Here is a 25,000-nt window from a genome sequence, read left to right on the forward strand (position 1 = left end):
TGAGGGAATCCATTTTGGCACTGGAGGATTTAGAGCGCAGGTGTCATACTCCCAGTCCTGGATGGCCAGCAGTACCGACTGGCTTTCTGGGTCTTCTGGGCACAAGTGGTTCCTTTATAAGTCATTGATTGGCTAAATAATCCTCACACCTTGTTCTAAGAGAACCGCAAAAACCCACAAACGCTGTGACCCCTTGCGCCTGACTTGAGTCGCTATATTAGCTCCATTTGCATTTGATATTATTTGGTGTTGTTTCACAGCAGAGCTTCACAGACAGAGCTTCATCTATTAGCATGAAACACGCCCAGCCACTGCGGCCTTGGCCTACTAAACAGACTTGAAAAAATCTGCATTAAAAATTCTCTTTGAAATTATAAAGGCACTCTGCATTTTGTGAATACAAATGCAAACAAACAGGGATTCTAATGAATCTTCTGAACACAGCCCTGTGGTGGAAGGAATAAACAGACCGAAATGAGTCATATGACCCGAGTCCCGCCCTGCGATTGGCTCGATTACACCGAGGGGAAACACCCTGACCTTTGACCCCTCTCCCCCCAACTTGATTTTTCTGAAATGGGCAGGTCTCAAATTGGAACCGGAAGTTCAGCCAACCCCCACCTCCAAAGCTAAAGAAGCTAAAAAACAGTCTGCCTTAACAAGTGTTTTAGTCTTGTAATGAGTTACTTTTTTCCTATCCCACTGGCAAATCTTAAAACGAGTGAACCTCATTGGCAATCTTTTTGTCTTATTTACCCCAAAAAATGAATAGAAATATCAGACTAGACTAAAATACTAAAGACTGAGTGTTTTGTGTCTGCAGTATATAGTACCAGTGCAGAAAATAACAGCTGAATTCTCCATGTGAATGATTGTACAGGATACGCTTGAATAAGGGGTGGATCAGTGGAAGTTTAAGCAACCACGTTGATCTTCATCTTGGGAGCAGAGCACATCTCCACCTCCACCCTCTCAGCTCAGGGAAGGGCCGTGGAGCAGATGCCGCTGTACAGTTTGGGATTTTACTTTTTTGGGAGCTGGGGAGGGGAGAAACAGGCCTCGTGCATTTTCTTTAAATATTTCACCGGATTCTCCATTAGCCCCCCTCTGCTGAATAATTCAGCAGCACTGGCACGCGCTGACCGAGATGTGTCATCATACCAGCAAGTTTTGTTTTTAAATCTCAGCCAATCGGAATGAAAGCTGCGGCGTGGCAAGCCAATGGGAGTGAGGCCGTCTCTCCCAGCCTGGTCAGCGTTCCCTGAAGCTCCGCTGGAGCCGTCTGACAGGCCGTGAGCTCCCCACCCTGCCACCGATGCCACACCAGGAAAACCACACCATTAATACACAGACCGCTACACAGCACAGGGTAAAGTACAATGTTCTACAACATAACACCTCACACACACACAGATCCTACACCTGCTCAACATCTGTGTGCCACCTGATATGAAGGAGGATAGGAAGAGAGAGAGAGAGAGAGAGAGAGAGAGAGAGAGAGAGAGAGAGAGAGAGAGAGAGAGAGAGAGAGAGAGAGAGAGAGAGAGAGAGAGAGAGAGAGAGAGAGAGAGAGAGAGAGAGAGAGAGAGAGAGAGAGAGAGAGAGAGAGAGAGAGAGAGCGTTCTTATAGGAGAGAGGGAACCACTTCAAAGTGATTCTTAGTTCAGGAACATCAAAGCTGACAGGCTTAGCGGCTACTGCAAAGGAATTTATAATGTGCGGGAAAACACGCGCGCACACACACACACACCAGACTACTTGAGTTAACAAGTACACTTAGACAGGGCAGGCTTTCAGCTTTGACAGTATGCTTACACAAATGCACACTCCAACTGCAGGCAAGGGTGCCATTAAATTGTATACAAACAGATAAATATTTGCACAGATATAAATAAATCTGTCAAAAGAAAACAAACCCAATGTGAATGTCAGTGGGGCATTTTGTGGGAAAGGGTGCATGTGTGTGGAGGTTTGGTTTGTGCAGAGGTTTGCGTGAGGTTAGTGCAGAGGTGTGAGGTTTGCGTGAGGTTTGTGCAGAGGTGTGAGGTTTGTGCGGAGGTTTGTGCGGAGGTTTGTGCGGATGTGGATTCATTCGCTCAAACTGCCACATGAGCTCATAATACGAGGGGGAAAATGCACATAGAAAATGTTCTATTTCACAGTTTGCTAATGAGCAGGGACTCCTGGGATGGCTGGCTCCTACAGGAGGAGGGAGAGAGAGAGAGAGACAGAGCAAAAGAGAAAGAGGGAGAGAATGGCCTGGAGAGAAATCCTCTAGAACCTTCTATCGAGCAGGCCACAGGCAAACGGCCTATCCTGATAAGTACAATTAATACAGCATTTTACTGATAAACACACCCACCCACACCCACACCCACACACAAGCATACACAGTCACCCTCACTCACACACACGCCCACCAAATAATAAACACCATCCATAAATTGTGCTTACTTCATTTTATTAAATGGAGAAAATTCATCAGATAAATATGAACATGTCCTCAACATAGTGCCAGGCTCAGCCCTGACTCCAGTAACAGCTTGTTTATATAAAAACAGCTTCAACATTAGAAGCAACCATTTATTTAATCATATTTCATAGAAAATGTGCCAACAAAAATAATAATAATAAAAAACAAAACAAAACAAAACAAAAAAAGAACAATTAAAGTGCATCAGTGTTGCTATCAAACAAGGAAGCACCCGATTGGATGAAAGTGAACAGTGTGCCCAATCAGAAGACACGGGTTCGTCGGTCGACGGGACCCGGCGTGGGCACCCATGTCTGCCTCCTTTTCACAGTGGTTGGCTTGTACTCCAACACAGAGAGGCGCTGCTCGCTCCAAATATCTCAGACTTTAAAGTCCTTTAAAAAGTGTGGCCAGTCCAGCGAACTCAACCTCAGTCACAGCACCCCCTCCCTGTGCGAGCAGAAACCTGGAGGGTGCGGCCGGACCCGAGCAGAAGGGCAGAGGTTCTTCATTTCCTCTGTTCCCAAAGTGTCCGGGGGGTGGGAACGTGCGGTGACACTGAAAGACCGGCAGCTCAGTCCTGAACGACACGCCCGGGCGCTGAAACTGACGTCTCGGCGCTCGAGATATCACTTCACCGTCTCAAAATAACCCCCCCCCCCCCCCTTCAATATTGTGGCTGGCTTTCACATGAACAGCGCCCCCCTATGTTCCAGGAGGGGGAGGAAGGGACCAGGTCAGTAGAGCCCCCCTCCTCGGCTCAGCTCAACTGCCAAAGCAAAAGCCCGTGAGTCCAGGCAAACAAGCCCCTTAAAGGGGGGGGGGGGGGCGTGACATCACGCGGGAGGGGCGGGGTCACCACCCAGGAGCTTCAGTTCAAAGGTGCCGAAGGCCCACCTCCCTCTCCCTCTCTCTCTCTCTCTCTCTCTCCCGCGCTCACCTCCTCCTGCGCTGGCGCTGCTGCTGCCGCAGGGCCTTGCGCCGTTTGCCGATCATGGCGTGGAGCCGCTCCAGGCCGTCGGCCAGGCCCTCGCCGATGATGGCGCAGGCGGGCTGCAGGTGCCAGGGCGTGGCGGGGCTGAGCTCGGCCAGCGCCAGCGCCTCCTGGATCTGGGCGGGGGCCAGCGAGCCGCGCAGGTCCTGCTTGTTGGCCACCACCAGCACGGGCACGCCGTGGTTCTCCGCCAGCCGCGCCACCTTGTGCAGCTCCGCGCGCGCCTCCTCCAGCCGCTCCGCGTCCACGGAGTCCACCACGAACACCAGGCCGTCCGCCCCGCGCGTGTACGCGCGCCACAGCGGCCGCAGGCGCTCCTGCCCGCCCACGTCCCACAGGTGGAAGGAGGCGCACCGCCGGGAGCCGCCCAGCCGCAGGCGCACCTTCTCCGCGTTGAAGCCCTTGGTGGGCACGGTGTTGAGGAACTCGTTGAAGCGCAGCCGGTACAGCACCGTGGTCTTGCCGGCGCAGTCCAGGCCGAGGATCACGATGTGCAGCGAGCGGAACGCCGGGAGCGCCGGGAAGAGCGAGCGAGGCTCCGAGAGGCCGTTTCCCCATCCCGACCGCGGGCGGCTTTCCTTTGTTTTTGTTTTTTTTTTGTTTTGTTTTTTTTTAAACGGAAGAAAGTGCTGTGGGCGTGGTTATGGGGAAGCCACACACCTGCCTCCTCATCGAATATTAATGAAGTTCCGGGTGTTTATTATTTCCACAGGAGTCCGACCACGTGCAACACCTAGAAAAAGATTTAAAAAAATATATAATTATAATCAAAACTAACAACTGGGGGAAAACCAGTTCACACAAACGGGGGCGGGTTCAGAATTTGGATTTTATTATTGATTGCAGCAATATTTCATCAATTACATTCAGTAGCGGCAATAACACAAGCCGAAACCTGACTGACAGAATTGCTGTTGGAACTACGATTAATCTAACGCCTTTCCTCATTAGCATATCAAAGAAACTCATCTTCAGACCAGCACGTCGTCTTGTCTGGCAATCGCTGGCGCTTTTAAACAACACCTCTTTTTTTTCTTTTTTCCCCCATGCAGCGGCTTCATGGCGTAATTTCGTAGGCTAATTTCAGGTCGGCTTCCGTAACATACAATCGACACGTTCAAAGTGGCGCTGAGACTGTATGGGTATCGCCCTCTCCCGTTACTCCACGCGCGAGACCACAGGCGCCACAGCTCGCGGCTAATTCACCCAAGAGCGTCAGGTGATAGCGGGCTTCGCGCAGATCCCCATCCCAACACATTATCTAAAACACACTGTCGGTCTATTCAGGCCCCGGTCTTATCAAAGATATACTATGGGACCAATGGACCAGTGAAGTCAGCGCTCTGAACCGATGGCGTGCGAGTTAATAATACATGAATGACAGAAATTAACGCCCCCTGTCACTGCGCAACGTGTTGAACTGAAGCTCAGCTGGAGAATAACTCATGTGCTGGGTGAAACGCAAAGAAAATGTGATGTCAAGAGATAAAGTGCGGTGTCGTTTATATAAATATGACACGTTGTATGCTACACAGTCAGTCAGCTAGTTCCATTGCAAAAATAGGCAGCTTGCCGCAGTAATATGGTGACAATAGCCTATGTAAAGCCAATTTCGCCATTATTGCATCGCCCACGTAAAGCGTTTGACAAGCAAGCAGTTAGCTATACATATACATTTTACTTCGATATTTGTAGCACATTATGTGGAGTCCAGTAACTGGTTTCTCAACGGCAGTGAGAGCAGCGAGCCAAACAACATTTACGAATCATTCAATAACGGAACTTACCCAGAGATTTAGATGGGACGCCCACAAGGCTCGCTATAGACAGAGGGAAATCAATTTTTTTCCGCTAAAGCAAAGTATCGGATTTCCCAGTTGAACACGGTCAGCCCAGTCGACCCTCCGCGTTAAGCACTCCAATCGCACTGACTCCGAAAGCAGTTCAACTCTTCTGGTTACTCTCCCACATTAGATCAACCCGAGAACTGCAGCGGGCGATGATTGGTTGGGTCCACAATCAGAGCCAGCCGATTGGTCTATTAACATGCCTGTCAGATAGCACAGCGGGCTGTCCACGACACGCCCCCACCTGTCCCTGTCACGCTATTTACCTGCAGCCCCCAGTTTGGAAACAAACTTTTGCCCAAGAAACGACCCGGCAGCACAGTCTGTCCAACGACATGAAAAAAGAAAAACTTCTCACCTATTAACGATTAGTCTAGTCCACGTCGATGAGGTAGCCTATCCCGACGAGACGGCCAATTAAGTGAAAATGCACATTATAAATAAATACTTAATTGTATTAAATCGATACTCAATGACTTAATTTTTTCTAAATGTTCGTTAAAAAACTGTTACCAACTGTAAAAGTTGTATATATTTGGTTGACAGAATTTCCGCCAGATCAGTGAACACACATCCGATTGTTCCCAACGCAGTGCACTACGCTACACTCCCAAGTAAACAAAGGAATATACGAATTTAGGAACATAGGAAGATTGGTTCATTCAATAAATTATACCCTATTTAGTATCTCTTTACTAACCTGTAATCTGCAGTGGATGCCAGTGCTCAATTCGGCCTCTTTGATACTCGGATGTCAACTCGACTACAGAAAAAAAAAAAGTTATTTCACAACAACTTTCTTTGAAATGCAGTCTGTGTTTATCACGCCGCACAACCGGGCCCCATTTAGCCCGAGAAACCGGGCGACAGACGGTCTTGACGGAGGTCATTGTTTAAGGCGGTTGAGACCCGTAGCCTAAATACACGTCTGGGTCGATTCGTTTCGTTTCGTTTCATGAAACCACAATTCCAGTAGATTCTGTGGTGTCTGCTCATAAAGCAGTTCAATAAGTTGCCGTCCTTAACGTAAATGTTATAGTGGGCTTAAACATTCGTTTAAATACATTTCTTTTAAATACATTTTGATTTTAATATTCTAAAAACATTGAAAAGGATTTGTGTGTGTGTGTGTGTGTGTGTGTATGTTTAATTCGAAAGTGCCTTCAGGTGTTGGGAGATTTAGGCGTCACCATGACGCCACCTCGTGGACAATATCGGGAGTACAGAAACTTCTGAAGTGGAGATGAGGAGGGCACTATTCCAAATTCTAGCGACGCTTAGATTAAAAGTCCGTTTGCAATTTGCTGTGCACATTGATGTTCCCAAGAGGAGGATTTTGTTATCCCCGTGACCTTTTCCTCTAGCGCCACCATCAGGCCAAACATCACTCAAAAAGCAAGGACTGATTTGAAAACATTTGCTGCACACATCAATGTGAGGATAAATTGCTGGCGGAACCTTGGCGGAAGTCTGCATTCTTTCTACTTAAAGAACAGGCAAGTCCAAACATATTTGTTGTATTTCTGTACAACATTAAAATCTGCTATTTCAAAAGTGGAAGACCTTTCCTATCAAACGGGGTCACATGACTGGTACCGTCAGACCTGAGTCAAATACGCAATCATTTTGGATTCAAATACTTTTCTACTTTTCACTGAGCTTATCCGGTGTATCGGAGCCGATCAAACACTCTGAAAAAGTGCAAACCCCACCTGCCGGTCCTCTTGGTTGGCTCAATTGCTCCAGGCAAGATAAATTGAGCACAGAAAAGTATTTGAATCCAAAGCAATTGCGTATTTTATAAATATGGGTACCGTTCCAAATATAAAATGTATAGCTACACAGATAAGCCTGCTGAGAAACGAACACGGTAAAATAGGTAATACACACGGAACAAAACACAGTCTGTCGGCTTAATGCTTAAATGACTTTATTGCATTTTTAACCCACTGCAAAACAGAAGCTTTCAGAGAAAATCACTTCTCATGCCGATCAGTGGACCACAACCATAATGAGCACGACTCTGAAGCTCATCTGAGATTCCGCGCAGGTGTGACTGATTCACCACGATCGAGTCAAACCCGGTGCATCGAGTCCCATCCAAAGGTCCGATGGAACAATAACAGGACATGTGCAAAAAAAAAAAAAAAAAAAAAAAAAAAAACAGCAAAAACTATACAAAATGTACGCTCAAGTTTCAAACATAGCTAATCAAATGATTTTGGGATTTAATCACAAAGTCCCAGAAAAGTATTCATTCCCATAAGAGTGTACAACCAAGGTGTCCATTTGCGTATACATACATGTCTAAAAAAACCTACCACACAAAATAAACACATGAATTTAGTGAATACCAGCTTACTCCTTCAGAAACATGTTCTTGCACATTTCTTTAAAAAATGTTTATTTTTAAAAATGTTAGGATGCCCACATCCTTTGTAAGAAAGAATAGAGGTAAAGATGCAGTTTTAAACAGACTTGCTGTTAAAAGATTTAAGAAATCCTGCAAAACAAACCTTACTCTGAAATCTGTGCTAGGTTGATTTTAAATAGTCCCTTCACTGAAAACGTCTACATTTTTTCCCCCTCGATTTGTAAGCAATTTATTAATCTTTAAAAATAAATACATTTTAGAAAACGCTCACAAGAAATGGAATGTCTCATCTGAATTCAATTCTCGGCCAATCTTCAATAAGGTCGTGCAGTCAGGAAACCGGGCCAATCGCAATTTTGAAACGCAAAAAAAAACTGCACATCCACAAAATAGCCAGTAGGGGGAGGTAATGGCGTTTGTGTGCGCACAAATTTCCAATAGGTCACGCACGCGTTAAATTGCAGCTTCACGGCCAACAGGGGTGTTAAACGCATACATAACGGAAGAGCGAACATTTTAAACTCATTTCCGACAGGTAGAGGTTCTCAGCTTATTAAAATGTCCGTAGCCTACAATATAACACTATGAAAAAAAAAAAAAAATACTATTAGATGCGAATGGTTCGTTCTGTGCAAACAGACAGGGCGGAGGAACTGTGGTAACTACGGTAACGCTGAAGCGGGAAGCTGTCCCTTGATACTGGCAGTAAATAGACATTCCGTTTGAGCCGCCATTACGCTTACCCAACTCCACACGGTAGAGATTTACCCACAATCCAAAGCTTATCCAAAACATACCTTGTAACGCCGGTCCGTCCCCTCAGGTCCGAAACATACCCTACACAACAGCAGTGCAAACGCCAAGGCCACACCGACACGCTGCCAACACACGGCTAGTATGACTCAACACAAGTCATACTAGCACACTCCTCACACTAAATCCCAGGCTGATCTCCATTTCGATGTAGCACAATGTGTGACATGCAAGAGACTTTGGCAGCTCGGTAGGGTATGTTCGGCGTCTAAGAGAGACTCAACGGCTAAGAGAGACTCAACGCAGTCATCGATTGCTCGCGTGAGCAGAACACAGAGAGGTCAGGGGGAAACGGGGGTGACCATGGAGACGTGGAACAGACACGCCATCACTTCCTGCTCAGAAACCAGAGAGCAACCGCCCACCAATCACAGAGTACGATGGTAAGCACAACAACCCTGATGCCGATTAGAGGACAATTCTGGGTGCCAATATCCGGGGATGTGTTCGCAGGAGGTGTCCGTCAGTTACCATGACTCCTGTTCCACTGATGAGCAGTTCATTAGCGTAACGCTGGGATCATCAAATACGGCCCTAAAATCCAGCCCTGGTTTTCTTTTCTGGCGCCCTGATTTGAGGAACGGGGGTGTAACGGGAGAAGGGACTGAGCTTGTAGCGCTACGGCTGCGGGTTCGACTGGCAGCTGGGGCGTACGTGCCCTTGTGTGAGGCACTTTTCCTCACAGTATAAGAGAACTGCACGTCGGACACCAAACTGCTAACAAATAGAAACGAGATCAGAAAGTGATCGGTGAACAAGAGCATCCACCAAACGGCAATACTCCCACCCAAATTAGATTTCATCAGTGTACTCTGTGATTGGCTGAGGCTAAATTAGTTTTCACCACTGAACTCTGTGATTGGCCAAGGTCACATTAGTTTTCACCACTGAACTCTGTGATTGGCCAAGGTCACATTAGTTTTCACCACTGAACTCTGTGATTGGCCAAGGTCACATTAGTTTTCACCAACGTACTCTGATTGGCTGAGATGCCGTCTTGTTTCTCTGATGACGCATCGCTCCAAACCTCGTCAGCCCCGCCTTGAGGTAATGAGGTGGTTGTCAGTAGCCACAATAACTTTGAATGCATGATTTGAATTGAGGACCCTCAAACCCCCCCCCCAAAAAAAACAACAAAAAAACAAAAAACAAAGCAACTGGTTTTGGATGTTTATCCCACCATCTGAAAAAAGACAACTTCACAAGCACCAGTTCAAACTTACACCACAAGAAAAGTTTTTTGTTGTTTTTCTTAAAACAAGAAAAAGAATAAGTGTATATACAGACGCAGAAAGTGGTTTTGCCGAAGTGCTTCTGAGTAGCGCCGGAGCTGAACTGTGAGAACGGGCTGGCATTCGCGACAGCTCCTCTCCTGTAGCTCGTCGCCGGTCATCTAAAGTGCGTGTTGAAAAAAATCATTCCCTTTAATAAAATCTCCTTCCGGAAAACCGCTGAATTTCCAGTGGAATTGGGGAGCCTAATCTCGCCTACCCAAACCTGGCCTCCCTGGCCTCCCTGGCCTCCCTGGCCCGACCAGCCTATCCCAGGTACTCACCCTTAAACCACTGCTGCATTTTGGCACCGAGCGCCATTTTGGCACCCCCAAACGGCAGGACATCTTTAGTCGTCGTTGTTGTTGCTTTTTGTTGTAAGTATGAAATATTAAGACGGCGGAACCTTCCGGAAGAAGTGCCCAGGTGGGGCTGGGGCTGAGGAGGGCAGCGGGGGTGGGGGGGTGGGGGTGGGGCACAGGCGGGCGTCGAGGGGGGGTGGGGGTGCTGTTATTCTGGGTGGGTCAGGACACTGGACACCTGGGCGTGGCCGTGTAGGGAGGTGGTGTTTCCACCGCAGTCGACGTACTGGTACATCTCCTGAGACACCTGCTCGGCATGGCCGAAGTACGCCGTGGTGACCGTCACCCTGGAGACCAGGCAGGAGTCAGGAGAACACAAAACAAACAAAAACAAACAAAAAGAAATACACAGACCAGCCGGCAACCGCAAGACCGCGGCATCTTAGCCTGTTGCGCCACCACGGCTCCCTGTTCAGATTTTAGGATCGCGTATCGTTTTTAAAATTTTTCGGACAGGTCTGTGTTTCATTGCTTCTGTTCTTTTGCCAGGATAGAGAAATGTTCCCAGACAAACGGTCTCTCAAAACCTGTCCACAATGGTCAGGAACAGGAACAATCCCAGACTAAACTGTCAACCAGGAAGTGCGGGGTTACAGAAATAACTCTGTCTCCAGCTCCTGAAGTGTGTATAAAAGTAGCCCAAAAACTGGAATGATTTTTTTTAATTGAAATTATTCAAACCAGCTCAATTGCCATTCTGCTGCACAGCACTTTGGGTAACTGAGAAGCACTTCCACAGACAAATACTTCTATAAACAATTACAAAAAGTACAAACACCTAACCCAGCATAAATGTTGAGTAAAGACGACGCAGCCCAGTGCGTGTTAACGAACAGAATACTCACTGCATCATGACCACGATGTTGTGAACCTTGATAGTCTGCAGAGTGCAGTAATCACTGAAAGACAAAGCGCACACACACACTCGGGTTACGACTGGCCGCTTACCTTCGGGACTAACAGCTCACTGGCCGAAGCCGATGAGGAAGCCGACAGAGCTTTACGGTTTACGATTGGCCGGAACCCCCGCCCCTGTGGGACTCAAAGGCGATTGGATGAAATGGAAGCGCGGCGAAATACTCACTACATGTAGCTCATGTCGTCAGCGATGACGGTGGGAACCATGTAGTCGATCTGCGGGACACAGAAGCACAGGGACAGGGGTGAGACAGGCAGCGCCGGGGAGCTGCGGACCCCCCCCCACGCCCGGGCCGCCGGCCCACAGGCCCCGCCCACCTGCTGCATGTCCAGGGGGCGGATGCTGGTGACGTTGCTGATGCGGGACTTCCCGATCACCGTCTTGGCGAACTGCACCTGCGCTGTGATGTTGGCCACCTCCACCGAGTAGTAGTTGTTGTTGGTGATGTTCAGAGTGTTCTGGAAACAGAGCAAACGCACTAACGTTACCAGCTTAACACTGTCAGAGACAGTACCAAGACAATCTAAAAGGGAATTCAGAGACTATGCAGAGACACTCCAGAGAGAGTATCCAGAGAGACTACCAACAGAGACTATCCAGAGAGACTATCCAGAGACTATCCAGAGAGACTACCAACAGAGACTATCCAGAGACTATCCATAGCCGGATGCCCAGTCGCCCAGACGCAGGGCGGGAGCTCACCGTGACGTTGAGGTAGACGATCCTCTTGCTCTGGTCGTAGTTGACGAACACGGTCTTGACTCCGACGTAGGAGACGTCGATGGAGCGTGGGAAGAGGAAGAAGACGGCCAGGCCGGAGAGGAGGAGACAGACGGCCACAGACGCCGTCACGTACAGCTTTCTGTGAATGAACGCTCGTTTTAATGCCCTTACTCCTCACACTGTAAACTAGAAACGTTACATATGTGACATAGAGCCTTCTGTGAATGAACGCTCGTTTTAATGCCCTTACTCCTCACACTGTAAACTAGAAACGTTACATACGTGACATAGAGCCTTCTGTGAATGAACGCTCGTTTTAATGCACTTACTCCTCACACTGTAAACTAGAAACGTTACATACGTGACATAGAGCCTTCTGTGAATGAACGCTCGTTTTAATGCCCTTACTCCTCACACTGTAAACTAGAAACGTTACATACGTGACATAGAGCCTTCTGTGAATGAACGCTCGTTTTAATGCCCTTACTCCTCACACTGTAAACTAGAAACGTTACATATGTGACATAGAGCCTTCTGTGAATGAACGCTCGTTTTAATGCACTTACTCCTCACACTGTAAACTAGAAACGTTACATACGTGACATAGAGCCTTCTGTGAATGAACGCTCATTTTAATGCACTTACTCCTCACACTGTAAACTAGAAACGTTACATACGTGACATAGAGCCTTCTGTGTATAAACGCCCATTTAAAAATGTTAACTCGTCAGTCACACAGCAAACCACAAAACTTTACACACAAAAAGGCAATTATTTCATTGCTGATGTGATACGTTACTAAAATTGACAAAAAGCTTCATTTGTTGAAGTACCAAAAGCCAATTTCAACTTAAAACACAAAGCCTTCTTCATGGAATTTGACGGATTAAGTAAACCACCATGCATGCATTTAGTGGTGTTCCGATTAATCCCGGGATATTCTTAAATCAGTGATAGGAAATGACCATTGTCAGATACAGGCTCTTAACAACACAGCAGCACAGCAACAACACATTTCTCAGCTGCTTTGTGTTTGTAGGAAATGATACTATGAGATCGGATGAGGACATACACAGAGTATTGTGGCACTCTGAGCGTTTGGAGAACAGCGGCGAAACGTTGTACTCACGTTCTCCTGGGCCGCAGCCGCTGGTCACTGTAGGGGATCAGAGCAACCAGCTGGTTCTCCTGCCCTGGGGGGGGGATACGATCGGGATTAATCCCAAGGATCTTACAGGGTTTCCCCCAAAGATGGCCAACTCCAAATACCACTTATTTATTTATTTATTTTATATTCTTTTGGGGTCACAGGGCGGCCTGTAGCGTAGTGGTTAAGGTACATGACTGGGACACGCAAGGTTGGTGGTTCTAATCCCGGTGTAGCCACAATAAGATCCGCACAGCCGTTGGGCCCTTGAGCAAGGCCCTTAACCCTGCATTGCTCCAGGGGAGGATTGTCTCCTGCTTAGTCTAATCAACTGTACGTCGTTCTGGATAAGAGCGTCTGCCAAATGCCAATAATGTAATGTGAAAAGTGTGGGAACTCCTGCATTAGGCACTTATAGCCAATGCTCTGATCAAGGGGCGGTTTACAAAAGCAGGAAGAGAAACCTTCAGGACAGAGGTCTGGTCCTGGAGAACCACAGGGTGTGGCTGTTTTAGGTTTTCACCTTCCTATCAGCAACTGATTCAGACCAGAGAACATGGTGAGGTGAGTTAACACGTGACAGTGTAGACTGACAACGAAAACCAGCAGACCCTGCGGCTCTCCAGCACCAGGAGTGAGGACCCCAGCACACCCTGCGGCTCTCCAGGACCAGGGCTGGGGACCCCAGCACACCCTGCGGCTCTCCAGGACCAGGGCTGGGGACCCCAGCACACCCTGCGGCTCTCCAGGACCAGGAGTGAGGACCCCAGCAGACCCTGTGTCACTCCGGGACCAGGGTTGCCCCTCCCCGCCCCCGCCCCGGCCCCGCCCACCTCGCGGGATGCGCCCCGTGCCCTGGCAGGTGGGGCAGGTGACGCTGTCGCGGCCGGTGAACTCCACGTAGGGGAACTGGGACACGTCCTTCCCGTCCTCGGCGTGGGAGTCCCCGCACTGCGGGGCGGACGTCAGGTCCTCCCGGCTCTCGTCGTCTTTGCCTTTCGGCAGCTGGGATATGGCCTTCCCCATGGCAACGGCTGCCTCGGCAACAGGAGGCGCGGCTCAACAGGCGAGTGTGTGTACCCGGGCTGGCGAGGCTGCAGGGGGAGAGGGGGAACAGGGGGGCGGTGACCAGGTGGTTTTGGGTTCTCATGGCCGGGACACAGGTGCTAAGCAAGGCAGAGGGCACTGATGGAGAATACAGACCAGGGTCAAATACAGAACGGTTTTGGATTCAAAAACTTTTCTGTGCTCTACTGATCTTGCCTGGTGCAATTGCGCCAACCAGGTGGATTAGTAGGCGGGGTTTTGCACTTTCTGAGAGTATTCCATAGGTTCCAATACGCCAGACAAGCTCAGTAAAGCGTAGAAAAGCATTTTAATCCGAAACGCTTACACGTTTGACCCAGGCTGGGTAGAATTAAGGACCATTAAATCAAAAATGGGCTGGGCTAACATACTAATGCCAACCGATCACAATCTTTCTGCTTCAGAGAACACCATGTTTTGATTGCGGCAGACTAACAGATAACTCCACGCACTGCATAGCTCACGAAACCTAATTGTCCGGATTATCAGAACAAAGCACAGAAAGCAAATTCATTCAGGTGTACTGACCCGCCCTTTTCACCCTGCCAGGTAAATTACCGACCCAGGTACTATTTATTCAGTCTTAAATCCAAATTCATCACCTGGTTCTGAATGGTCCCGGCTCGGCTCACCTCACCAGTGGACCTCGATAAGAAGGACGGTCCAAAAAGCCAACACGAAAGCGGGCTAAACTAATGACGTGAACAGAGACCGGTTCTGGAGAGCAGGGTGTGCTGCTTTTCGTTGTTACTTTGCACTTAATTCATCAATTAAAGCAGTTAATTGCGCAGTTAAGTCGCATCACCTGGTTTATGGTGTCTGAATTGGTTGCTGCTATTAAGGCAAAAACAAAAACCAGCACACCCTGCGGCTCTCCAGGACCAGTAGTGAAAAATTACTTTGTGCTTCCAGAAGACTAGCCACCCAGTCTAACATTAGTATCCAAGTGATATGCCCAAGCCTGTTCACACCAACTAGCATTAAATAACAACACACTTCAGATGTTACAGAGGAGCCTAAATGCCAAATGCCCACAAACAAAAGACAGCCACAAATTTCGAAATATGATGTGACAGACGTTCCTTGAGACCGGTCTTGACTTGAGAAACGAATTACACATCTAATCTGCCTGGAGGTATAATCGTACAAGCAGTACCGATTTTAATCAATAAAATGCGGGTTCTGTGTTGTGTATGTTCTCGCACAGGGTTGTAAACGAAATACTTTCTTGACATCTCCTTAGGAAAAATGTGCAAATCGTTGCCTGTCAATTGACTGCCAACCTCATTACAATCGCCCGTAAAAAATACGGATTTATCCATTGCCCATTCGCTGGACGGAAACGAAGCCATCCAACATAACGGCATGTCTATTTCGACTTTATTTTTAGTTTATGGGAAATGTCTAAATGCCTAACAGGATTCTCGAGGGCGCACATTAACATAACAAACAAAGACACGAATAAAGATATGCGAATTAGCAGAGCGGCAGCTAGAAGCCATGTGTGGACTGTTCAGCCCTTTGTTGTCTCAGGGCGTGAAAGGCTGGTTGCGTAACACATGATGAGAACAACTTGTACTGTAGCTGGCCAGCTAACGTTAGCTAGCCAGCCATTTTGGCTATCGTTCAAAGACATTTATTGGATAACATGTATGCATGCACATAGAAATAATTACGTTCACCTCTTCAAATTTGAGCAACGCCTGAGTAGAAAATGTAATGTTCAAAAATGCGTTAACGTGCAAAAATATCATATAAAATGTATCCTTACTCGCATTCTTAAATTGGTTAATAGTTGTCTTATAAATTAGACATTAAAACGCAGATTAATTCCAGCATGCATTGAAAACAATTTATATTTTTATGATTTTGAGCCATATCCGTCCGAATCAGAAGCCAAGATCGAAGCTAGGCTGGCTAGCAAACTAACGCTGCAGCACTATGTGAGCAATTAAATTGACGTTGTATCGCACCGTTAGCAATCTCCTGAAAAGAGCTTGCTAGTAAGCAATAAACGTTATCAACATTTAGGAAAGGACATATCCACCTTAACACATCACGCGGACCAAGTATCTGAAAGTGCGTAAATAACTCGCTCCTGTTGACATGGCAATGTAATGGAAAGCTAGCATTGGGGTAGCTAGCTATGCTAACTTCGTAGCCAGGCCAGATTTATGCCGTAATTCATCACACCAGGCTTAACAGCGAATGAATTCGTCATATTTTTATATAAGCATAATCAACAGTGTAAGGTCGTTTTAATGTGGTGTACAACTTACCGTTTAAGAACAGTAACGTCGGCCGTAGCGTTTACTCAGAGCTAGCTAGCAGGGAGACCTTGATTGTTTCGCTCCCATACTTTCAGTCAGTCACATGCACGCGCAGCGCGCAATAACGGCCCTTTAAAGACTTTGGTCGTGACGTCATTTTACGACACCATAACTTCGCAGGTCCCCGGACAACCTAAATAAATAAATACAAACTTTTTTGTGTTCTGTACAATACATTGTATCTGCGTGTGCATAAGCATTGCTAGCAACAAGCCGCACACAACACATTACAGTGTGTGGTATAGTTGTTAGCCCATTTAAAATCATACATATAGCTAATGCAGAAAGTTTTTGGACAGGCACACAATCTACCGCACATTGAATCCATTGGATCCAATTGAAATTGCGTCTCTCTTGCTGAAGGCAGGACCGGAGGTCTGCAGTACAGGTTGGCAGAGCATCATCAGGGAAGCTACCCAGCACCCGATGTCTGTGGGTCACACACTTCAGGCAGTCATCGAATGCAAATGATTTGCAGTCAGGTACTAAATATAATGACTTTTATTTAAAATGATGTTGATTTGGGGTACTATGCATAAAAAGGACTGTAATTCCTACACAAATTACCCAATATGCAAACTAAAGCTGACAGTCTTGCACCCTCATGTACAGTACAGAGCCAAAACAACAGACATTGTATCACTGTCCAAAATGTATGGACTGCACTAGTTTATAGTGTATCATACATTTATGGGTAGATTTTACTTACAGATAAGAAGCTAATGCTTTCTTTAAATGCAATCTATGAGTCTCTGCTTCAGTTTATTCATTTAGAAACCACTTCTTACTGGTTGTGGCAGGTATGCAGGTATGCCTTCTGTTGTGTTCAGGTATTTGTATATGTATTTCTCTTGGCCAGATTCCCTCTAAAAAAAAAGAGTGACGTCAGTTTCAATAGGGTGTTTCACCTGGTTAAATAATTATTTTTTGAAAAATGGCATGACCATTTGTGCAGTGTGCTAATTGTGCATTGTGTGCTGCAGGTCTTCGTTCTGCTCTACTTATTATTTATCTTAGAATTCTCCCACCAAAAAATAAATATATATATATTATTATTATTATTATTATTATTATTATTATTATTATTATTTACACACCACTGACATGTCTCAAGAACGCACCATTTACAAACATGTGCCACTAGTCAATGGACATGCCACTATGAACACCACATATGGGTTTCCAAAAAAGACCATTCAAATTTAAAAATAAGAGATGACTGCGTTTTTTAAAATCATATTAACGAAGCCATGGTGGACAGAAATGGAATTGTGTTTGTTTAGTACGTGTCGAGAATGTGGAAAATAGTGTCCGTTGTGGGTTCTTAAATAATCTGATATGTTTACTAATTTCATTAAGTGGGTTTTGTTTGAGAGAATGGTCTTGCGTTTATACCTGACGTAATTACTTATGCTTCTGTTTACGTTTTAAACCCTTTCCCCCAGATATTTTCAAAGACAATAATAATGTACTCTAAGTGGAATTAGGTGGACGCTAATTTGACCGTGGCAAATTAAATTGTGATCCTGAGCAAGGACGTCACAAATAGCCCTCCATAAAGTGACGACTTATGTGCAGGTTCACCTCGGGTTCTGTTAGGCAACAGCACTTTGGAATTATGCCATGATAAATATTCTATGTCTAATTCAGATTCTCACAGAAACGAGACTTCACTTGCTTGCTGATCACTTCAGTTTCTCTCAACGGAATCTTTTCGTTTTGGACACTATCTAATTAGTTTGAAGCTGAGTATGGACGATACTGACAGGTAAGGTTGGTTAGCATACAGTGAAAAATACTACAACTTTGGATCATCGTTTTATTTTAATTAGCAAGTTAGCTATCTTGATAAGTGCCATGTTGTAGTCTGGTCCATGTGCGAGTTAGCTAACGTTAACATCCCATCCATCTACTTTTTCATTAACGAGGCATCGTCAGACACTAAGAGGCTGGCTAGGCCTACTTCGGCAGTTGCGGCCGAAAAGACTGGGAGTTTGATAACGTTAGCGGTCAGCTCCCTCTGAAATTTATTTTTATGACTCTTCGCTTCCCCAGTGTTCTGGTTGTTAGCTAACTGCGTTTGCTGTCACAACCAAAAGCCAGTACAAAACTGTGAGATAAACTTAGCCCACACAATTTCAGACAAGGACATCCGGCAAATTGGCTAGCTAATGAAATGCGTAATTAGCTCCTGTTAGCTAACGTTACACGGTTTCTATCGCCGTTTTAGCAAGCTAGCTAGGTGTTAGTTAACACTAAATTGTGTGTAACGTTACACAAGTGCTGTTTTCAATACGTTAAACTGCTAGCTTTAACTATCTTTAGAATTGGATCTTTTGTTTCCAGGCTAATGTTAGCTGTATCAACCTTACGAGAGACATCATAGCTAGGTGCTCGCTAATTGACATAGAAAGGTCCTTCTTTGCCATTACTTCCATAGTTATATAGGCTGGCTGTGACAGCTGTTATGTCCTGTGTGTGACAGTGTTATGTCAGCCTTATAGGCGAGCGGTGCAAGAGAAGTGAGACTGAAATGCCAATGGTATGAGTTGAGCAGCCCCGGCGGGACTCTTTGTGCCCTAGACCCCAGGATGTGCCGGAAGCTTCCGGAGCCGGCGTGGAGGAGGACCAGCCGGGGGAGAGCGTAGAGGACCCGGGGGATGGAGGGAGTGGGCAGGACGGAGAGAGCGGATGGGCGGAGGAGGGCGCAGGGAAGGAAGAGAGCGATTGTGGCTCAGAAGCGAGGGATGGCGCTGTCGGAGAGAGGAGAGACGAAATGGCGGGAGACATGGAGGAGGAGCTGCTGGTGCTGGACCCTGAGCATGTGAGTAACATCTCCCTCTCTCTTCCCTCTCTCTTCCCTCTTTCCTTCTCCCCCTCATGTCCTACCGCTCCACCATATCCTCCCAACATCCCCCTCCTTATCCATCTTCCTCCTTTTCTCTTTACCAGACTTTTCTCCCCTCCCATTACATTAATGGCATTTGGCAGACGCTCTTATCCAGAGCGACGTACAGTTCATTAGACTACACAGGAGGCAATCCTCCTCTGGAGCAATGCAGGGTTAAGGGCCTTGATCAAGGGCCCAACGGCTGTGCGGATCTTATTGTGGCTACGCCGGCTCCCATTGTAGTGTCCTCCCTCTCTCTTTCTCATTCCTCCACATCTCCCCCTTTATCTCTTGCTCTGTCCGTTCTCCCTTTCTCTCTCTCGCCCCTCTGTTTCCCTGGTGCGTTGACTCGAGCCCCTCTTCCTGTGTTCCACAGCCCCTGATGAAAGGCTTCCAGTCTGCGCTGAAGACTCACCTGGACAAACAGCTGGAGAGGCTGGAGAATGAGCTGCGTGAGCTGGTATGCCCTCTCTCTCTCTCCCTCACTTTCTCACTCCCTCTCTCTCCCTCCCTCTCTCCCTCCCTCTCTCCCTCACTCCCTCTCTCTCCCTCTCTCTCTCTCACTCCCTCTCTCTCTCACTCCCTCTCTCTCCCTCCCTCTCTCCCTCACTCCCTCCCTCACTCCCTCTCTCTCCCTCACTCCCTCTCTCTTTCACTCCCTCTTTCTCCAATCTCGCCTCCTTCTCTTTCTCTGACTCCATCCCGCTCTCTCTCCCTCATCAGCCAAACAGATCCTACTAGACTGTTTATTCGGGTGACAATAACCCAAAAAAAAACAAACCCCAGAAGCTAGCCCCAGCTCGAGGGACAGTGCTCTATTGGTGCACACACCTTTGGCCATACGGGACATGCACACTGAAGCAGTCTCCCCCCCCCCCCCCCCCAGCGGTCGATGGAGCAGGCGGAGGGCGACGGGCGTGTGGCCCTGGGCACGGCCCTGTTCAAGGTGCAGGAGGAGCTGGGCCGAGTGGACCTCACGCTGACGGGGCAGAACCAGGCCAACAGCAGCGCCTCCTCACTGCGGCAGGAGGCCCAGGCCCGGCTGGAGGCCGCGCGCCGGGAGTACCGCTCCTCCGTGGCGGGGAACAGCGAGCTCAGGGCGCAGGGTGAGACGGGAGGGGCTCGTGTCGCCGGGGGCTGCAGGTTCGAGTGGCGGGGCGAGGCACTTCCGCTGCCCGCTTCAGAAGGCCAGTTTTATAGCCCGGCCACGGAGCGCGGCTGTGGCCAAGATGGGCAGTGGATTTGGCGTGTGCTCCGGGCGACCGGACCGCGTTTCTGCTGTGGACCACAGTCTATGCCGGTCGACCGTAGCTCAGGAATGCTCTGCCATTTCAGTTGAGCAACACTCTGTTGCTGGGCTGTATTCTGACCCGAAACCTGAGTGGCTTCGGGGGAACGTCGGGCCGCCTGAACGCGTGTGTGTGCCCCGCACAGTGTCCCAGACGCAGCGGGAGGTGGATGACACGGCTCTGCGCCTCCTCTACCTGCGCGGCGCGACCGGGGACATGTCCTCCGACCTGGCGACCACGCAGACCTGCGCCCGCAAGGCCCAGCTGGAGAAGAACCGGGCCGCACAGGAGAAGAACGTGCAGGTGAGGCCACCAGGGGGCGCCAGACCCTCCCAAACGCGAAACGCTCACACCTCCCAGGACCTCTGCTGCTCCACAGCAGTGCGACTCTCTGGGTGGGGTTTACGTGTGTGAATGTGTACCTGATTATACCCCTGAGATTTGGGTCTGACACGCTGTCCCTGACCCCAGGACCTGTACGCAGACCGGCTGAGTCAGAAGCTGGAGCGTCTGCAGGAGGAGACCGCGCTGTACGACGCCCAGGCGTCTGCTCAGGCCATGGAGACGCAGGTGGCCCAGGAGGGCCTGTCTGAGGTAGGGGGTTACCGGGGAAACCACACCACCTGTGACACTTCACCTGTCACACATGAACCTGTGTACAGCCCAACTGTTCATTTTAGTGACAGTCCAGCCAGGAAGACAAGTTGGAGTTTTATTTTTTTCCCCCACAAACATGTCATTGCACATAATTTAGTTTGTATTTAGTGTTGTATTTAGTATTTAGGCCAGAAACACAAATGTGAGGCGCGTTCCTGAGCGTGCTGTGTGTGGGGCGGGTTCCTGACCGCACTGTGTGTGTGGGGCGGGTTCCTGACCGCGCTGTGTGTGTGTGGGGCGGGTTCCTGACCGCGCTGTGTGTGTGGGGCGGGTTCCTGACCGCGGTGTGTGTGTATGGGGCGGGTTCCTGACCGCGCTGTGTGTGTGGGGCAGGTTCCTGACCGCGCTGTGTGTGTGTGGCGGGTTCCTGACCGCACTGTGTGTGTGGGGCGGGTTCCTGACCGCACTGTGTGTGTGGGGCGGGTTCCTGACCGCGCTGTGTGTGTGTGGGGCGGGTTCCTGACCGCGCTGTGTGTGTGTGGGGCGGGTTCCTGACCGCGCTGTGTGTGTGGGGCAGGTTCCTGAGCACTGTGTGTGTGGGGCGGGTTCCTGACCGCGCTGTGTGTGTGTGGGGCAGTTCCTGACCGCGCTGTGTGTGTGGGGCGGGTTCCTGAGCACTGTGTGTGTGGGGGGGGTTCCTGAGCCCGCTGTGTGTGTGGGGCGGGTTCCTGACCGCACTGTGTGTGTGTGTGGGGCGGGTTCCTGACCGCACTGTGTGTGTGGGGCGGGTTCCTGACCGCGCTGTGTGTGTGTGTGGGGCGGGTTCCTGACCGCACTGTGTGTGGGGCGGGTTCCTGACCGCGCTGTGTGTGTGTGGGGCAGTTCCTGACCGCGCTGTCGCGGGCCCTTAGCAGGTCTTTAGCGTGCGCTCCCTCCTCCAGGCTCAGTTGGAGCTGGACGCCCTGCTGGTGGAGCAGAAGCAGCTCCTGCAGCAGTGGAACAGCAGCCTGCTGGGAGTGGGCAGGCGTGACGAGGCCTACAACACCATGCAGGAGGCCCTGCGGTGAGTATACACTACACACTACACACTACACACTACAACACCATGCAGGAGGCCCTGCGGTGAGTATACACTACACACTACACACTACAACACCATGCAGGAGACCCTGCGGTGCACTGATCAGCGTGTGAGAGCGCGTTAGCATGGGTTAGCACTGATCAGCGCGTGTTAGCGTGGGTTAGCACTGATCAGCGCGTGAGAGCGTGTTAGCGTGGGTTAGCACTGATCAGCATGAGAGCGCGTTAGCGTGGGTTAGCACTGATCAGCGCGTGAGAGCGTGTTAGCGTGGGTTAGCACTGACGAGCGCGTGTGCTCTGCTGCTTGCAGGGCGGCGCGGGACCAGGCCCGGGCTCTGGACACCGAGCTGGAGGGCTCCCGCAGGTCCGTCACGCAGCAGGAGGAGCAGAACGAGCAGCTGACGCTGGCGCTCAACGCGGCCCGCCTGGACTGCGGAACGTCCCGGAAGCTGATCGCGCGCAGCAAGGCCCAGGAGGAGGCGCTGTTAGCGCAGCACGCCGTGTACGCACGCGCGCTGCAGGAGAGCGAGGACCGGCTGGAGCAGGTCACCCGGGTGAGGCCACGCCCCCCTTCACAGTTTAACTCCGCCCCCTTCTCCTTCAGCCCCAACACACTTCCCTCACTGGTTCAGCGGCTTCGACCATTTCCATAATCCCTTCCCCCTTGCATGATAGGCCCTCCCCTCATTGCCCCTCCCCTCATAGGCCCTCCCCCTTCCCCCCATAGGCCATGCCACTTTTCACCGTAGCTCCTCCCCCTTTCCTCATAGCCCCTCCCCGTTTGCCTCGCCTGTGCCCCGCGCCACGCCCTGTGCGTGTCTCTGTGTTAAATGCACGCTCAGCGGCGTTCCCGCTAAACGGCGTTCCCGCTAAACGGTGTTCCCGCTAAACGGCGTTCCCGGCAGGACTGCGCGACGCGGCGGGGGGAGGCTGTGGCGCTCCGGGCGCAGATGGACCGCGAGGTCACCGTCCGCCGCGGGCTGGAGCAGAGGATCATGGGAAAGATGCAGGAGCAGCTGTCGCACGGCCAGGCCGCCAAGTACTCCCGCCAGCAGGTGGAGAAGATCGCCACGCAGAAGAAGGAGAGGGTGAGTGAGACAGAGGAGGAGAGGAGGGAGTGAGAGAGGAGGAGAGGAGGGAGTGAGAGAGGAGGAGAGGAGGAGTGAGACAGAGGAGAAGAGGAATAAATGGTTGGCATTTATATTGTGCAGTTGATGCTTCTCATTCACCCATTCATTCACAAACTCACACACCCATGGCGATTGGCTGCCACGCTCAGGGCGGGGGATTGGACCGGCAGCCCTCGCCTGAGCCAGCTGAGCCAATGTCTCCCGCAGGAAGAGGCTCCTATGGGAGAAAGAGGGGAGGGTTAGGGGTTGATTTTGTCATATGGATCACTCATATGGCACTACTGGGCATGGGCATGTTAGTTCATACGTAGTTGTTGTACGTCGCTCTGGATAAGAGCGTCTGCCAAATGCCAAATGCCAATAATGTAGTTCATGAATGAAAATACCAATGTGAATAAGAACGCTGGTGGGATACATTTTCATTTTCAAATGAGCTAACAGGCTAAAGTGGCTAAGTCGTCACTCTAGCTGGCACGGTTTACGTGTTTGTGAAGTGCCTGTACTATAGCAGCGTGTGTGTGTGCGTGTGTGTGTGCATGTGTGCATGTGTGTGTGTGTGTGTGTGCATGTGTGCATGTGTGTGTGCGTGTGCGTGTGTGTGTGCGTGTGTGTGTGCATGTGTGCATGCGTGTGTGTGCGCGTGTGTGTGTGCGTGTGTGTGTGTGTGCGTGCGTGTGCGTGTGCGGGTATGTGTGTGTGCGTGTGCGGGTGTGTGTGCGTGTGCGTGGGTGTTTGCCCGCGTGTGTGTGTGTGCATGTGTGCGTGTGTGTGTGCGTGTGTGTGCGGGTGTGTGTGTGCGTGTGTGTGCGGGTGTGTGGGTGCGTGTGTGCGTGGGTGTGTGTGTGCGTGCGTGTGTGCGTGTGTGTGTGTGTGAGTGCAGGAGCTGCAGGTGGCCCTGCTGGAGGATGACCTCGCCCAGGTGACGCTGGCGGGCACGGAGGTGAAGCTGCGCGTGGAGTCGCTCTCGCGCGTGTGGGCGGAGCTCCAGAAGGAGACGGCGCATCAGCAGGAGCTGCTGGACCACAGCGAGACGGAGATCAGCAAGCAGGACATCATCATCGAGCGCAAGGAGCACGCCATCTGCAGCTACAAGAAGAAGATCCATGAGATGTGCACCAAGGTGGGTCCTGCGTGGTCAAACCTGGAGCGCATCAGTCAACCTTTAATGAATTCTCAGGACACGACTGTGTCCACTACACAACAGTGTCATTAATGTCAGCAGCACTGGAGCCTTCTGGGACACCCTTTGACAAAAGTAAAAACTGTGTTTGTAGGTTGTTAGACGTGCATAATTCCTCACCTGTGCACGTGTGTGTGTGTGTGTGTGTGTGCGTGCGTGTGTGTGTGTTTGTGCGTGTGTGCGTGCATGTGTGTGAGTGTGTGTGTGTGTGTGTGCATGTGTGTGTTTGTGTGGGTGCCTGCGTGTGTGTTTGTGTGATGGTGTGTGTGTGTGTGCGTGTGATTTTGTGTGTGTGTGTGTGCGTGTGTGTGTGTGTGTGCAGCACGAGGACGTGGGCGGGCTGGAGATCCGGGTGAATAAGCTCTGTAAGGAGGTGGAGGAGCTGGAGGAGGAGATCCAGGCCCAGCAGCACTCCTGGCTGCGGCAGCAGGAGGAGCTGGTGAGGCTGAACCGGGACAGGCAGGCTCAGAGCGCCGCCCTGCTGGCCCTGCAGGA

General features: G+C 49.8%; 3 protein-coding genes across 3 annotated transcripts in view; 1 reads left to right on the top strand and 2 right to left on the bottom strand.

The window, feature by feature from the left end:
* Window positions 1-3,353: 3,353 nt before the first annotated feature.
* LOC133137736 (ADP-ribosylation factor-like protein 4A) lies at window positions 3,354-4,102 on the bottom strand (the record flags this gene model as incomplete). The annotated part of the gene is made up of 1 exon (XM_061256065.1): window positions 3,354-4,102. A coding segment is annotated over one exon (693 nt), but the record flags the coding sequence as incomplete, so codon positions are not given.
* A 3,125-nt stretch (window positions 4,103-7,227) lies between these two features.
* LOC133137807 (transmembrane protein 106B-like) lies at window positions 7,228-16,402 on the bottom strand. The gene is made up of 8 exons (XM_061256155.1): window positions 16,289-16,402; window positions 13,757-14,017; window positions 12,906-12,969; window positions 11,756-11,915; window positions 11,371-11,511; window positions 11,219-11,268; window positions 10,980-11,033; window positions 7,228-10,421 (listed from the first exon to the last, which is right to left on the bottom strand). The coding sequence occupies exons 2-8, from the start codon at window positions 13,947-13,949 to the stop codon at window positions 10,283-10,285; spliced, it is 801 nt and encodes a 266-aa protein (XP_061112139.1). The 5' UTR covers window positions 13,950-14,017; window positions 16,289-16,402; the 3' UTR covers window positions 7,228-10,282.
* Window positions 16,403-17,905: 1,503 nt separating this feature from the next.
* LOC133137832 (coiled-coil domain-containing protein 40-like) overlaps window positions 17,906-25,000 on the top strand; it is a 13,346-nt gene continuing 6,251 nt past the window's right edge. The window contains exons 1-11 of the mRNA XM_061256203.1: window positions 17,906-18,107; window positions 18,923-19,163; window positions 19,606-19,689; window positions 20,116-20,335; window positions 20,664-20,821; window positions 20,990-21,112; window positions 22,057-22,178; window positions 22,506-22,749; window positions 23,101-23,283; window positions 24,206-24,445; window positions 24,828-25,000. The exon at window positions 24,828-25,000 is cut by the window's right edge and continues 41 nt beyond it. Of these exons, the coding sequence (XP_061112187.1) occupies window positions 18,091-18,107; window positions 18,923-19,163; window positions 19,606-19,689; window positions 20,116-20,335; window positions 20,664-20,821; window positions 20,990-21,112; window positions 22,057-22,178; window positions 22,506-22,749; window positions 23,101-23,283; window positions 24,206-24,445; window positions 24,828-25,000 (1,805 nt within the window). The 5' untranslated portion in view covers window positions 17,906-18,090. The remainder of the gene's footprint in view (window positions 18,108-18,922; window positions 19,164-19,605; window positions 19,690-20,115; window positions 20,336-20,663; window positions 20,822-20,989; window positions 21,113-22,056; window positions 22,179-22,505; window positions 22,750-23,100; window positions 23,284-24,205; window positions 24,446-24,827) is intronic.

Source organism: Conger conger, chromosome 9 (genome assembly GCF_963514075.1).
Source record: "Conger conger chromosome 9, fConCon1.1, whole genome shotgun sequence".
In the NCBI taxonomy this organism is placed as follows: Eukaryota; Metazoa; Chordata; class Actinopteri; order Anguilliformes; family Congridae; genus Conger; species Conger conger.

Coding starts and splice junctions, on each gene's coding strand:
- LOC133137807 (XM_061256155.1), bottom strand. CDS start 13,949: ATGGGGAAGGCCATATCCCAGCTGCCGAAAGGCAAAGACGACGAGAGC. Junction 11,512..11,755: donor TCGTCTACCTCAACGTCACG/GTGAGCTCCCGC, acceptor CTCTGTTTCCAG/AACACTCTGAACATCACCAA. Junction 11,269..11,370: donor GCCCCCTGGACATGCAGCAG/GTGGGCGGGGCC, acceptor TGTGTCCCGCAG/ATCGACTACATGGTTCCCAC.